The sequence below is a fragment of the Cryptomeria japonica genome, chromosome 4 (genome assembly GCF_030272615.1).
Source record: "Cryptomeria japonica chromosome 4, Sugi_1.0, whole genome shotgun sequence".
Classification (NCBI taxonomy): Eukaryota; Viridiplantae; Streptophyta; class Pinopsida; order Cupressales; family Cupressaceae; genus Cryptomeria; species Cryptomeria japonica.
In genome coordinates this window covers 620,546,004-620,562,671 of record NC_081408.1, presented here as the reverse complement: position 1 = coordinate 620,562,671, position 16,668 = coordinate 620,546,004, and the positions used below count along the sequence as shown (strand labels likewise).

Sequence of the window (16,668 nt, the reverse complement as noted above, 5' to 3'; positions counted from 1 at the left end):
GTCATTCTATCTACTAACTACCCTACAAAAGACACTGCAGGTCTTTTGATCACAAATGAAAAGAACACTCTGCTGCAGTGGAGACCCTCCCTAGATCTGGAAAGTGTTAATGACCAAGAATACCAGAATCCATCCAACCTAACGTTGGGCAACCAAACTGAAAACTAAAACCATGATTTTGAGGAAAACCGGCAAACCCTTTTGCAGAAGAGTATCAACTCCAAAACTGACTGCAAGATACCATGGTTGCAGATGTTCGCCCTGGCAGGTGCGACCCAAACTAACTGCAACAAAGCAGGATTTTGAGGAAAAAACCGTCAAACCCTGAAATAGGAACCCTCAAAAAGAGAATTTACGATTTTGAGGAGAAAATCAAAAAACCAAGAAATCTGAGGTTACAAATCAACGTTTTTGTGGAAAAAAAACGGTAAAACCCAGATAACTAAAATCTTACGCGAATATCATGGATTATAGATGAGATAATTTTTAAGGGAAAATTATAAACCTGCGAACAATTTTTGAGGAAAAAATCGTGAAAACCCACCCATGATTTTTTGTGGAAAAAATCAGAAAACCGACAGACAATTTTTCAGGAAAAAATCGTGAAAACCCTGGGACCTGTAAGACGAGGTTTGGCCTAAATCAATCTGATCAAGGCAACGATATTCAGATATCGTGAACATGCACTGTTTCCAGGTGTTGTGGTTGAGGCCATTGAACTTCTGACTGTGTTCCAACATGATGTTGGTCAAAGATGCCATCACGAAAATGGAGGTTGAACGAGGTCAACCTAGTGAAAGCATGAGATAGAAGAATCTGATTCAAAAATCACAATAGAAGCAGTTGCACAAAAAATTTGAAACCTTGGAGGAGAATTCTGACATGAATTCTAAGGTGCGAATTTTGAGGTTTGGGAGAAACCCAGAAATTAAAAAATTTCTACAAACTTAAAACAGCATAAATGGTGCCCAAAAAAACAGCAAAAATCCCAAAGTCCACAGAAATAGCAGAAATTGTGAATTGTTTTTAAATTCCAAGGAAAATTCGCTGGCACAAAATTCGAGGCACAGAAAACGAGGCAACCAGAAAAACCCACCAAGAATCTAAAATCAAAATACAGATCCGACGACTCAAAAATCGAGGCACGAAAAAACGATGCACCGAGAAAAATATGACAACAACCCAGTTGAGGTATCGAAAAACCCACCAAGAATTTGCAAGCAAAATAAAATTTCGACTTGAACTGAAGGGTCAAAACCATAGTCGAAAATTGCAGAAACACTAGGAAAATTTTCAATGTGCAAAAAAAAACTCCAGGTTGTAGGCCCGAAAATCTCCAGAACCCTAAAAAAAACATGAACTGCTGCCCAACACAAAAATTTGCCCACAAACCAGAAACCGTCAAAAAGCCTTTTAAAAAGCAAAATCATTTTTTTTTATAAAAAAAATAATTAAAAAAATTTGGAAAATATTCTAGAAAGAAGGGCATGAATTTTTATTAAAAAACTTGCCAAACTTTAAAAAATCCCATTGACCCGCTCTAATACCATGAAAAATAAATTGAATGAATGATTCAATAATCAGATAATCTATTCAACAATATACAAGCGTATATATAGAGATTACAAGACAAACAAGTCATTTAAAGTGAACTACTAAAAAGCTAAACGCTAAATAAAGCTTAAAAGCTAATTAACTAAAAAGAAAAAGCTAAATAATAAATAAAGCTTAAAAGCTAATTAACTAAAAAGCTAAATGACCATTAAACAAGGAACTAAATATAGGTGACTAAAATATAATTAAATATTCTAATAAATCCATCCTTCAAGAGGAACCCATCTTATATATGCTCTAATCTTTGAGATTGGATTAATCCACCCAACCCCATGAATGAGGGGAACACTAAAATCGGTCCAACCAAATTTATCTTTTCATCCCATAATGAAGAGTTGTGCTTTAGGCTTTGATAAACTTCCTCTATGATTGCATTCTCTATTTTTTTTATTAGTAGGTCAAGGAGATTTCTTTTCCCTAGAATATCCTTATATTTCCTCTCCTTCCAAATTTTCCAAATGATTATCAATGGACTAGCCGGCTAGATACTCAAGAAGATTGATTTCTTATACAAAAATAGCTATCCATTAAACATTAAAGAAAGACTCAAAGGAAAAGTAGCACTCCAATACAATTTTTTCATGATCATTTTCTAACAGGTCGTTGCAAACTCACAATGTAAAACTAAGTGATTTGTCGTTTCATCATCCTTTCTACATAAATGGCATTGATGAGAAACCCTGGAAGCCTATTTTTTGCAATCTATCTCTTGTTAAAATTCTATTCTAAAGGGATGTCCATGCAAAAAATCCCACTTAGGGGAGGCAATTCTTATGCCAACAAAGGTGAATTGGCCAATCTTGCTTCAAGAGTGCCTTTTTCCTTTAGTTTGTAACCCACCTTAACATTATAACTCCCAATCTTCGAGCCACGCCATCTCACTCCATGTTCCCCTTATTAAACTATTATCCTTCTCGGAAAGATTTTCTCAATTGCTCTTTTTTATCCTCCTCCAAGATGAAGCCTTGCACAAACTTCCATTGCCAACCTAGAATCTCGTTTATATCTTGCCTAACCACATAATCCCTCACCTTATCCCCCCATTCTCTTTGCAAAGTCTCATGCACTTGGTTTAATCCTTGGATTTCATATAGGACCTTATGTCCATCCCATAAGTCCTCTCATAACAAAGCACAAACCATTCTTGACATCCCATGTAATATGCTCTATCACAATATCCCTACTAGACAAACTAAAGTTCTAAATCACAAACTCAACCGGAGGTTTTCGGATTGTAAAAATTCTCATTCGATCTAGAGACTCCAAGTATTTATTTTGCATTATTATCGCCCACTTCTGGTCTGACCTACTATACAAATTCCATACTAATGTTGCTCCTAGGGCCATATACATTATTGACCATTGCTGCAATCCCACCCTTCCAACTTTTGTCGAGCAACATATTATCCCACACAATAAAGGGGGTTTCATTTTGCTCTGAGCTCCCATTGCATAAACAATTCCTCATTTTCTGCTCAACAAGACTATAAGTTTTTTTGTGGTAATTTCATAAACGACATCAAATATATCAGCATAAGTTGAGATGACTAATTTGAACATCACTATTCTACTTGCCAAAGCCATTTTCCTTTCCAAGAATTTAGTTTTGCATTACAACTTGTTATAATATTGTCCCAAAGTCTTGCTTTATTTGCCCCTATATATAAAGGAAGGCCCAAAAATTTCCTTGGGAGTTTTCCTATCTTGAAGCCCAAGATTAGAAAAAAATGTCTAATTTTTTCCAATTAATACTCTAGTCATAGGCATTGCAAAAATTACCTAGAGTTCTCTTAATTGTCCTTGCTTCTCTTTGACTCGCCATCCCAAAGAGTATTATATCATCCACAAATTGCTAATGCGTGACAACATCCACTCCTGTAGTAATTTTAATACCTTTCCAATTGCAATTGATCTTAGCTTTTGAAATGCTTTTGCCCAAAGCTTCTGCCATGATTATAAACAAGAATGGGGACAAGCGGTCTCCTTGTTTGATACCTCACAAAGTCTAAAACATACCTTAGGGGCTACCATTAAAAAGGGTTGAGAACCTTGGGTTTGTTATACAACTCTCTACCCAAGTGATCTATTCCTTACAAAAGCCAAACTTATAAAGTGCACACATGAAATACTAAGAGGGGATTGAATCAGTATTTCAAATTTTTAAACTTTTAAAAGCAAGAAATCACATAAAACTTATAGAGAGCTATCAATCAAAACATCAACACCAAATTTCTTGTGGAAAACCCTTACGAGTAAAAAACCATGTCATACAATGCTTTCATTAACAAGAATGGGCACCAACCTAGACTACAAAAAAAAATGAGCAGCAACTCTAAAGAACTGAAGCACCAACTTCAATCAACTGAGGCACCGACCCCAATTTGAGCACCAACTCACAAATACTGAAAATTATTTATACTATCTAAATTATACACAACACTCAAGAATAGATAGCAGCACCCCTTGAGCATATCTCAGACTATATCATATCTCTACTCAGTAAAAACTGCAACTTATAATCACATTTCTCTAATCAAATATGACTTAGTAATCTTTCAAAAATCTGCCTCACTCCCAACATTCGTAGCAGCTGTAGAGTCTTTCCTTTCCTTCAGAAAACATCCCACACTTCCAAAAATAAAAGTAAGCCAACACCATCTGTGACAGCATGCTCTTAATATACGGCATCCACTCATCAAGTTTTGAACTCATTCCACCCTTCATAGAGATGTGTGCATCTCTTCCTTCTGTCACATTTCTTCAGCAAAACAAAAACTCCACAAACGTAACTCCAAGTAGCATCAACCACATCGAAAGCTCAACCCAACTTATACTTTAACATCAATATTTCATAAAAAGATAACCTCTTCCTCTGTTCATCGAAGCTCAGCCCTCATTTCACCATAATCGACAGACCAGAAAAAAAGTCCCTAACCAATCACTACGTAGTCAGTTTAATGGAATAGCGCATCAGAGCTAACCGTCAAAAAAGAAGAAAAACATCACGATTTATTTTTATTTGTTTAACTGTGCGCAGCCAAAACAAACGATGCTCAAACAATTTTTAACCCGTCTCATTTTGGAATGCGTGTTCCCTTTTTCGGAAAGAACAGAATGCGTTTTTTTTAAATCATTTTTAACAACTTGCAAAGGCAAATCATATCCAGCACAAAATCCTCACACACATAGAGCACGATATTCACTATGCCATAGAACATGACATTCACTGTCCCATAGAACCCGATATTCACTATGTTGATTCCAAAAGAAAAGAACGGTTTTTTAAACAAAGGATAAAGTCGTATACAAAACACAACACGTTCTAGGTATTCATCGCCACCCCTTTAAAACAAAAAACAGAACCACAAAGAGCAAAAACACAACCTAGAAAAGAACAATCTTTTCAAACTACTACGACTCTCTTGAAAACACAAAACATTTACAGTTATGGGTTTTTTAATTTAATATGTAGAAGTCTGCAATTATAATACGTGTCAAAATAATAATCAAAACTTCAAAATTTGGCCCTTTGTAACTCCTAAACTCAGTTCGCATAGCAAATGAAAACAAAAATACGTGTCCAAAACACGTTACAAACAAAATCTGGAAAATTCATTACATTTCTCTTTCAAACAAATCACTTGAAGATGAGGCATAAAATCTGACATAGCAAATAATGCTGACATGGCACACAAGCAAGCAACTGATGCAGACACACAACCAGCTTATGCTGACAAACAAGTAGCTCAAGCTCGTCAAGCAGCTCAAACAAATTTTCTGAAATTTAGACGACCTTGACATCAATGACAATATGTTCAACAACTTCTTCATAACTTCTAACACGAATTGTTTATCCACTTGGTCATATGCTTTCCTTATATCCAATTTGATAATCATTCTCGACACTTTCTAATTGTATGAATTTCCTCGTGAGCCACAATCATGCCTTTCATGACTTCCATGATTGATCTACCTAGGACAAAACCACTCAGCTCCTCTAAAATAATATCCAGGAGTACCACCTTCATTCTATTTGCCATTAGTTCGGTTATGATTTTGTATGCAATATTACATAATGATATTGGGCGAAAGTCTTCGAAAGTTTTCAATGAGTTTTCTTTGGGATTAAAGCCAAGAAGGTATCATTTAAATCTTTCAACATTGTTGATTTCCTCCTAGATTCTTCCACTACTTTCACCAGGTCATGCTGGATGGTATCCCAAAATGACTAAAAAAACTTTCCAGAAACCCATCTAGTCCTGAAGCCTTGTCGAGGCCTATCTAGATAGTAGCCAACTAGACGTCCTCCACCATTACAAGGCTACACAACCTTTCATTATGTTGCTACTTTAATTTCACTGGAATATTGCTTAGAATTTCTTCTCGGATTCTATCAGACCTCTCATTCCTTCTATTTAGCAATTTTTGAAAGTAATTGACCGCTTCGATATTAATTTCTTCAACTGTTTGCAATAGGTGTCCATCCTTATTCTTTAATTCAAAAATTATGTTTTTGCTTCATTTTACTTTGGTTGAATTGTGTAAAAATATTAGGCTCTTATCCCCATCCTTTGGTCAGCATTCCAAAGACTTTTGTCATACATAACCCGAGGACGCGTCCATGGGCTAAAATCCCCTGTCCCCGTACTGGAGACGTTTTGGGGACTTGGGGACGGCCAGGGGACATTCCCCCACCGTCCCCAAAATCGCAAAGGTTATGGGAAACGTCCCGGAAACTTGGGGATGGCAGTGATTCTCAAAGGGGACATCCTCCCATCTCCTGGACGATTGGGGACACCTATGACATCCCCTAAACGTCCTAGGGACGGCCAGCCGTCCCCCTTTTCCCAGCCCATTTAAAAATTAAAAAAGGCTAAAATGCTTTAAAAAAACATTTTTTTATTTATTTTTGTGGTCCCCACACTTCAGTTATAGTACATTTCCAAGATGAGAGATTAACTATATTTCGAGAGTGAAATATTGATGGTTGTCATTTTTGTTCAGTTTGTTTCAATAAATAAGTTATTACATATTCAAATCTATTGGTTGGCCACATTCTGGAAGGGCATATTGTATTATATTTACAGATTAGACATATAATAATTTTTGGGAGGTAATTTTGATTAGGTAATTTTCACCGATATAGAAGGTAAACAGGTCTGAATCATAGCCAAAAGAACTCAAAAATATGAATAATAGCTTGGTAATGAGAATCACAAACACCCAAAACTTGGTAGTGTATAAAGAAGCGGTTGTAGGTCATAATAGTAAAGGAATACTATCAAAATATCTTCCAACCATAAAAAACAATGAACTACATGCAAACAAGTGCTGGCATATTGACAATGAATTCTGAATGAATGCATATTGAGCATTGACAATGAATTTTGAACACAAATGTAATATGTTAAGGCTCTATAATGTACATATACATGCTTTATCCATGTTTTCATAAGAATATAATGTATATATACATGTTTTATCTATTTTTCATATGAACATTTAAAATTTTCATATATATTTTAAATTTTCCCTATATTTTATATAGCCGTCTCCTTTACCGTTCCCAAAATTAGCAAAAAAATTTACCATCCCAAAAACTCATCTTTTCGTCCCCTGCCATTCCCATCCCGGAAACTCAGGGTGACATAGCTTTTGTCCCCAAAAAAATTTCTTCTCCTGCCAAAATCTTCATATATTCACCACTCAAAATTTTCTCTCAATCATAGTCATCTATCTGCTGTGCAATCCGGATAAAACTGAAGGAACAAGGGGAAATGATTTAAACCAATTAAGGGGAGGATGGGCACATCATAAGTGAATGTACCGTTCTTGAGGATTACCTGCTGTAGATGGTTATCAAACACAAATTTTTGAAAGACCAATTGAACTTAAGAAATATGTGAAATCCTCCCCCCTCCCTTTTGATGCATCTAAATGTGATGCCCCCGATCATGTCATAATAAATTTAGTTAAATAAAATATAATAATAATATTAGTTAATAAAATCATGAAATCAGAAATAAATTAAGTAGAAAATAAGATTAAAGAATGTATATATAAATATATTATCATTGCTCAGACAATCGTCTTATTTATAAGACTCCACAATTTTCTGTAGGAAGCCAAAGATTATAAGATAAATAAGACAATGAAAAAAGCATTGCAACTAATGAAGGTTAATTCTGGCAATCCACACCTTGGCGACTAAGCACAAGGCAAATACATAGTAATCACTCATGAAGAAAAAGGATGTAAGTATAACCAAAAAACAGCCAGTACTCGCTTTATTCTAACAGCCGAATAACCAACTATACAAGGGTAGACGTTATGGAAAGCAGGCTTTAAAATCAACAGCTTAATCATAAGGGTGGTGATTCATATGATTAATAGGGATCCACATAAGGTAATAAACTTAAACAAAAGATATTTGTATACAGCGATTACAATCATATTAGATGCAGCGATTACCTTATGGGCAGTGATTTATTAAGAATATTAGTAAGGAAATAACACAGTAGGGCAGCAGTTAAGTATGAAGGGTTGCAAATCTTGCAAAGGCAATAGACTCAATGAAAAGGTGTGTCTTCTCCTCGTTTGAAGATATAAGAGGACGGACAAATCGCTTGGAAAAGGCATCGAAGGATTTAGATCTGATAATCATAAGATATTAATATCAGCAGTTCGACTTATTGTTACAGTTTGGTATGAGTTCTGTACATAATATAATAAGTGCAGTACTTATATACATATATTTCTGCATACTGATTATTAGGACTGCACTGCTGTTATAATTACTCCTATGTATGTATGTATATATATATATATAGTAAATATTAGTCACATAGTAAATATTAGTCACAGTACTTATTAATGGAAGGAAATTAGAAGGAAAAGCTGTGATCGGTGGGTTGACAGCAAGTTGTTATATTGTGCTGCCAACGGTATGTATATTCCATAGTTGTTACACAATTTATGCTTCTTTCTATGAACTGTTCTGCAGTTATATACATTTATAATAATGTCTAAAATATAAATGAAGATATATATAGATATAATGTTTGATCAGAAGAACTCTTAAGTTAATAACAGTAAGAAGAATATGTTTATATATAATGACTTTAAAAAGTTGGAAATAAAATTGTTTCCAAAGATGAGCAGTCTAAATCCAATCAATAGAATGATTCCCAAGATAGGGTAAGGATCAGCGTCCAGTAAACTTTTAGGGCATGGTCCCAAGATAGGGGAAGGGTTTGGATCCGTAAACTTTGAGGGAGCCTATTGTATTTTGGTCTCTAAGCGCTTTGGTAACATAGACATCCTCTTCTTCCTTAGAACTGAAGTAGTAACAAAGGTTGACATCATTAAGAATTATGGATGATAATTAATTATCTAGTATGATAGAATTAATTATCTAGTATGGTAGATGAACAATTTATTTATTACTAATTAATAAATCTATTGAACTATGGAATGACAAAGATTTGATTTATGTTAAGATTGATTTGTCTCATAATCAATTTAGTTTAAGTCATAAATATATTGAAATAGATTAATTATGGTTAAAACAGACCTAAACCTTGTAGAAGACATTACACTAAAGTGGCATTGAAGTCCCCTCCTAACACCAGTCGATTGATACCCAAATTTTATTAAAAAAATTGAGATCTAAGACCATACCTCCTTTTTCCTTGCAAATGTTGTGGGACCATACACATTAATTAGAAAACTAGTTCTTTCAGGGATAAGTACTTTAGCTTAACCACTTGCCAGTTCTAATTCTCTACTACTCCTTCCACTAATAATCAATTTGGGTTCCATATTACCCCTAGCCCTCCTAAAGCACTCACTACATCCACAAATAGGCCTTGCCATTGACGCCATTTTAACATTAATTTCTTAGATCCTTCCTCGTCAATCTTTGTTTCCTGAAGCAGAATTAGATCTAGTTTCACTTGATCAACTTGTTGTTTGATCAAGCCCTTAACACAATAGGGCCTTCATGGCGTCTCAAGAAAGGTAATGCCCTTCCTTGATCTCAACTTCATCTATCCCTTGGCACTTCCTACTAGTTCTAGCTTTTCTCTATTGGATTTTCAGCCTCTATGTCCCTTGTCTCCCGATTTCGACTTCTTTATCTTTGACAAACTTTGACCTAAAGTTCGGAGTTCTTTTAAATCCTCCTAAAAAATGCAATCATTGGCGGGGTGTTTTCCTTATTTTCTTCCTCCAGGCGTTTTGTCTTCCAAAATACACCGATAGTTTGTACATGCAAACTACCCTTTGTTCTTTGTTCCTTCACCATCACTGGAAGGGAGGTATCACTCTCATAACTTCAATTACTTTCTATAGTTCTTGGGCCCTTCAAGGGGTCCTTTTCGCATTTCTGTCCTCTTGAGGCTTTCTCAATTGTGGAGTCACACAAAACCCAACTTCTACTTTGTTTATTCTCTCTTGTTGCCCACTTTCTTCATCTCTGCCTGACTCCATCCTTGATGCTTCGATTTGAAGTTGAGGAATTTGATTCTTCTTCGCACCCTCACAATCTCCCAGCTTACTATGAGGGGTTCTACCCCCGTTCTCCTTCTCTTCTTCTTCATCTTTATCGCCCCCGTCCTAAACCTCCTTTCTCTCTAGAAGTATCTGTCAGGAGCCTTTGGTTTTTACATTTACTACAAACTTCCATTGTTGCCTCCACTTCAACTTTTTGACGTCATATGCTCTATTTTGTTCTCAACTCAACTTCTGATGGAAGAGGAGGAAAAGGTTTTAATTTAATGCATAATCTAGCATACACACTAAAATCTATGTCAATATCAAGTGGCATAATCCATAGTTTCCAATTTAGGTTTCTAATTCAATTTAAACTAATTTGTATCAAGAAAATCAAGTGGGATAATCTCAAATTAAACATTGTCAATATCTCTAAATATGAATTATTAATAAGGTTGAAATTGAAGACTTAAATTTGCATCCTTGTGCAAGCGATTAATGTTATTTTCTCCCTTTACTTTCATCATCTTTATTTAAATCACTCTTCAAAAAGATTAGAAGATCATAAATCTAACTGATGTAGCAAAATCTTCGTCTTTTTCTTTTTCCCTGATGCAAAGTTGTTAGAAGGAAAACCATATTCTATAAAAGAAATTTGTTTTAGCATTTAAGAGAAGTTATCTAATGCTTGGAACCATGGAATAAACTGGCATCGAATGCTTCGCAGTTGGGAAGCAAAAGTTGCAAGGAAAGTTATATATCGTGTCCACGGTGTTCCTAAAATATGATTTAAAGAAGATTGTGTGTTTCGCTTGTATTGCCATCTTTTGCTACTCAATCCATGGAGGTAAATTAAAAGCACGCACTTACAGTTTCATATATTATTTAACTTCTCAAAACTTCTTCACACCAAGCCTTGCAAATCTATTTGCATCATTCACGCTTGTTTCGTAACATCATAGTTGATACACCCATACTCATTGACCTCCCAATCCTATTGCTATTTACACGCAACAAAAAATAATATTTCACATTTTTTAATTTACAACACCCCAACATAAAGAAAGAATATTTTGACATAAGGCACCTCCATTGTTATATGAGTTAAAAAAAAAAAAAAAAACTTTATTGGCAAAGCCCATAACTTTTTCTCTCTACCCAACATGTAGGCTTTCGCCCCTCTTGTTCAACATGCTTTCAATTTTGATACATTACCATGGCCATTTGAATGCATATTGGAACAAATCTTCAAATACCAAGGTTTTCCACATACCAAATAAATGGAAGCGTGCTATCTATAGTACACAAAATTGATGAATGAATGTAGAGGAATGACATACACACTTCAATTAATGTCATAATAAATATTGTCCTAGTGAGATTGGACCAGGATTTGGAATAATGGAACTAAAAAACAAATTCTAAGAAATTGTATGGACTAAAACCACCATGATGGATAATCTTGTTCGATCTCTACTTATTTTTCCCATTGTTTAGAACAGAGCACTTTAGATTGTGCTTTTGTACACTCTACATTGACCCTAGCAAGCATCTCACTCTTCTCCATCTTCATCACCATTACTGTCAATCCCTAGACTTTGGGGAGTGAAGATGAACATCTCCATCAACATTGCCATGTTTGAATTTCTCCAAATTAAATTCACCAATGTCAGCATCATCTTCCTTTGGATTACAAATCCTAACTTGTCTCCTTTTCTTTCTTTTGAAGAGCCATGGAGTGGTATGGTCACCCATACCACTCTCGTCAATTACGTAACGCTGGCCAAGAATAGTATGTTAACAGACAGAAGATGGCAACAAATCAACCCCCTCTCTATTTCGGTTCGAATACAAAACATAGTGGTTCCACTCTTATCAGTCACACAAAACCTCCACCCTTGTAGCAATTCATTTTCTTCCACCATCTTCCACGTAACTACCAAGTGTAGTCGTCAATGAGGACGTCAAATTTATCAAAAAAGGTTTTTGTTTACAGAAGCTTGTTGCACCCTTATATAATTGTAAAAAACTTCTCAATGTAATCAAGACAAATAGACAAAGACCTAAATAGACCAAAGTTGGGGGACTCGTAATATCTTTATATTGACTTGTCTTCGTTGGTGTCAAATCTTCTAACACTAAATTATCTTCTTAAGGCAGATATGTTTTTGCACGAATTGAATAAATGAGCGTTGACAAAAGATGATGCTATAGATATAAATTGAAAATATAAAATTAAAAAAACAAAAGATGATGCTATAGATATAAATTGAAAATATAAAATAAGAAGACAAAAGATGATGCCATAGATATAACTTTACACCCTGATGGAATGTTCCCTTTTGGGAGGACACTAAATCTTGCTCAATATGTTTGTATAATTATTGCAGGTTATGTTTTTTAAGTCAGCTGTGATAATTTGGACAGATTCTATTCGATGTTGTTTCCTTCTTTAAATGTACAAGTCTGCTGTTTATATCAATCTGATCTGTTATATATATATATATATATATATATATTTGTGTGTGTGAATCCTTTCTATTCCATCAGGTCTGATTCTCTAGTTATTGATTTAATGTTTCCTGTTATTTTCCTTTGATGTCTGATTTATTATTGGTTGCAGATTTGTATTTGTGTTTTGATATCTTTGATAAATGTTCATATCATTCTTCTAGATTTTCTTATGGTTCTGATTTAGGTCTGCTCCTAAATCTTCTTCTAATGCTTCAGATATTTTGTTCTATTTCATGGCTCCTTCCTTCTCAAATGGAAACTTCTCCACTTTATATCCTCCAATGTGAGAGAGAGTCACACCTCTTCTTAATGGATGCCCTTTGGCAAGAGACATCCTTTCACCATTAGCAACCTTTCAAAGAGTGCAACTATTCATTACTTCTGCCCTTTGAAAGAGACACAACCTTTCACAATCAGATCTGCACTTCTTATTTGAATCAGATTTTCACTTTTGATTCTCAAATCCCCCTTTCAAATGAAGTTCTCTTCTCCCTTTTATATCTCATGATTGAGGGAGTCACAATATTTCATTTCATACCTTTTGACCATCCATTAAACTTCAACTAAATTTTTTTTTTTTTTTTTTTAATTTATTATTATTATTTATTAATAAATCCTATTACAACAAGGGGACATTACAGTCTGCCCTTCCCAAAATTGCTTGTCCTCGAGCAATGTAGGTTTCTAAGAATTGAATCAATCAACCCTAGTGTTTCTTCTTTAATTTGGTTGACCCAACACTTGCACCATACTATGGATATGTATCTATGCTAAAGCATGGGTGATCTTAACATATATTAAGATGAGGATTAGAAGCATGACACGCATCTATGAACTCAAATGCAACTTATATCTTTCTAGTTATTCACATATCTAATACATATCAAGTATGAAGCAAACACGGAGCATGCACATAAAAATATAGAGTATACACATGAATATACACAAACACAGAGCATACACACGAATATATGCAGTCACAGAATATACAAAAAAATGCAAATGAACCAAAAAGTGGACCTAACCCCATCTTTCGTCTTGAATTAGAAAGTGGGCCTAACCCCAATCTTTCTTCTTGAGCTAGAAAGTGGGCCTAAACCCAATCTTTTGGGACATTACACCTGAAGCTAAAACAAAGTTGCTGTAAGATGTCATCGGTCAAGCGATGACGTCAAATGCGTGGAAACCTCAAGGAAAAGTACATTCAAAGAGAGAATAAAGTAGTCGATGAGCAATTTTGTAGTTATGAAAGTGATATGGAGGTGTAATGGCTAGTGACATGGCTAATGACACGGCTCTTCCAAAGTACCGCAAACTGACCCACTTAGATCCCAGCATATGGCTTAATCGGTGCTCAGAAGATTAATGCGCCAAAAACAAAAATTAGGTGCATACAATTAGGAATATATTTTAAAACAGAATCTAGGGTTTAAATCCTAGTAGAAATGATAAGACATTTGAATGTAGATTGAAAAAAACTGCATTGAACTGATTATGTCATTCCCACAAAAGATCAGACCAGGTGTAATTGAGGGAAAAGATATCCTTCAGTCGCAATGGATGTAAACAATCCACACACCAACTAGACAGAGGCAGGCAACTCAAGTGATAGAGCATCCCAGGATCTGTAGAAAATCACGGTTGGGGTTTCTAAGCCAATATTACCCCTAAATGGAAATTTAATCCATCTGAACAAAGAAAAATAACAAAATATAAAAACAAACAGAATACGTTAAAACAAAAATTCACCAAGCCAAACATACAAATACTATTAAAAAAACAGTTAACAGTTGGTTTAATATTGCATAGGATTTTATAGTGATCGGATTTGTAGGATAATTAGATAATGAGGGTTGTGATGTTGTATACGAGAAACTCACCCTGAGATAAGACTTGCTTAGAACTAAACAGGGAATAAATGTAGCAGGATAGAAAAATGTGTCTACTTACTTTAGCCACGCAGAGAAGATGAAAAGGGCTGAAAATAGGAATCTGCCAGCAAATGCAACGAACCCCATTGTTGTGAGAATTATTATTCCGTGTTCAATCGAGCGCCTCTCTTCTGGTCTTTTTTATTCTTTTCTTCTACGTCTGCACAATGTAAGACTTGCGCTTTACAAATTTTCCCTCTTCTTTTGCTTTTAAATACTTTTTAGTCCCATTGGTCGTGGCCAAATAAATTTTGCGGAAATGAAATGAAAGGAACTACCTAAAACCAGAATCTGTGCAAATTCCGCTATTAATACCTGCCTAGTCACATACTGCAGTATTTCGTATGTAAAGTTTTCCATTTAGCTTGTATAAAGTCGTCAACCATTTTGGGTGAAAAAAAAAATCACAGTTTTCAATTTGAAAACGAAAATTGACTAAAATTAAATTAATGTAGTAGAATTAAAATACCATTTATTAAAATAATAAAAATGGACACAAATTAAATCAATGTGGTAGAATTAAACTATCATTTATTAAAATAATAAAAATTGACTAAAATTAAATTAATGTGGTAGAATTAAAATAAAAATGCTAAGATGGGTGGTTCAGTAGTGTGGAATAAACCAGAGAAGGGGTGGATAAAGATTATTTTTGATGGGGCTTCAAAAGGGACCCAGGGTTTTAGGAGCAGGTTGTATTGCGAGGAATGATGAAGGTATGGTCTTGGCCAAGGGAGCACAACAACTTTTAGATGGAACAAACAATAAGGCAAAGGCGGGAGCAGCCTTACTGGCCATCTTTCTAGTAGATATTTTTGGTGACGAGATTACACTTGGAAGGAGACTTGAAAATTGTCACTGATGTCATTGCGAAAGGGAACTCGCAATTTTGGATTATTAATAAAATTATTCACATCATTGGTGAAAAAAAAAATTTAAAAATTAAGATTTTAAAATTTCACATGCGCATAGAGAGGGTGATTCTAAGGCTGGTGTGTTGTCCAACGTGGGTTGTGAGTTGGAATTCCAAGTTGTGAAGTGGTGGGAGGGACGAGGAGTACACATGGAAGGTATTGGTTGATGTTGGCAGATCATTTTTAATGCAATGGCATGTGGGACAGCATGTTTTTTTATTTGCCTTTGGGACAAAGTTGAGTTGTTTTTATACACGCATTTAATGTGCAAGGCTTGTGTACACTACCAATTTTTTGCATCTACACAGACATGGTGCTTGGACATGGGATGAGTGGAAGGTGACATAGAAAATGCATTCATGATTTTGTGATGGTTGAAGAAGGATGTCCTTGAAATGAAGACAAATTAATTAGAAACCCTTGATGGGACAACGAGAGACGTGGCTTTTTTAAACCGAGAAGGAAGGCAAGTTGGCATTCATTAGTGAAGTTTGAAGAAGAACAATCTAGAGAGCGATAGAAGGCAGAAGTTTAAAACCACAAGCAGCACTCATGGAAGCGAACTTCTCACTTCACTCAATAAAATAGCAGTTGGCGCTTTTTGGGAAGATCTCTAAGAAGAGACGTGGGGGAATTTTCAAATTTGATGATGACCTATTTCTGCAAATTATTCAAACTCTACTGGGTGAAGAGTATCTAGTCTCTGAGTTTCAGTACCGCATTAACGTAGACATCATCTCAGTGATGGTGGTGTGGAGCTTGATGTTTGGAACAAAGGAGGAGGTGGTTTGGGTAGCCAAAGCTTGCATCCTAGACCATTATTTGTGTGGATTGACATCTCTGATGGCAAGAGCAGTTGTGAGTCATGGTTTACAGTGCCCTTTTGGTAAAGAGATAATTTTGGATGGGAGTGATGTGGAGTTCAAGTCGTTCATGCTATGGAGGGATGGAGCGAACAGAGAGGTAAGGACTAAGGAAGCTCATTTGGTTTGGGAGAATTTAAAAGATAACCTTCGAGAGAAGGAGGTGGAGCTGAGGGAAGCGAAGAAGAAGGATGAGGCAAAGAAGATGAAATTCGCCCCTGAAGACTATTGGATTAATGGACTTGCCAAGAAAAAAATGGAACTTTAAATGTTTGTCTTTGTTTTTGTAAAGATTAATGTTAAATGTTAATGTTTTAGGCATAATTGGAAGGTTACATG

The 16,668-nt window shown here is 35.2% G+C and overlaps 1 protein-coding gene across 2 annotated transcripts in view; it reads right to left on the bottom strand.

Annotated features, from left to right (window-relative positions):
• Positions 1-14,847, bottom strand: part of LOC131037698 (uncharacterized) — a 93,307-nt gene extending 78,460 nt beyond the window's left edge. Inside the window, exon 1 of one of the 2 annotated variants that reach the window (XM_057969882.1) lies at positions 14,572-14,847. In XM_057969882.1, coding sequence (XP_057825865.1) covers positions 14,572-14,639 — 68 coding nt within the window. In that variant the 5' untranslated portion in view covers positions 14,640-14,847. The remainder of the gene's footprint in view (positions 1-14,571) is intronic. The other variant, XM_057969883.1, reaches the window with a different exon arrangement.
• Between the last annotated feature and the right edge of the window lie 1,821 nt (positions 14,848-16,668).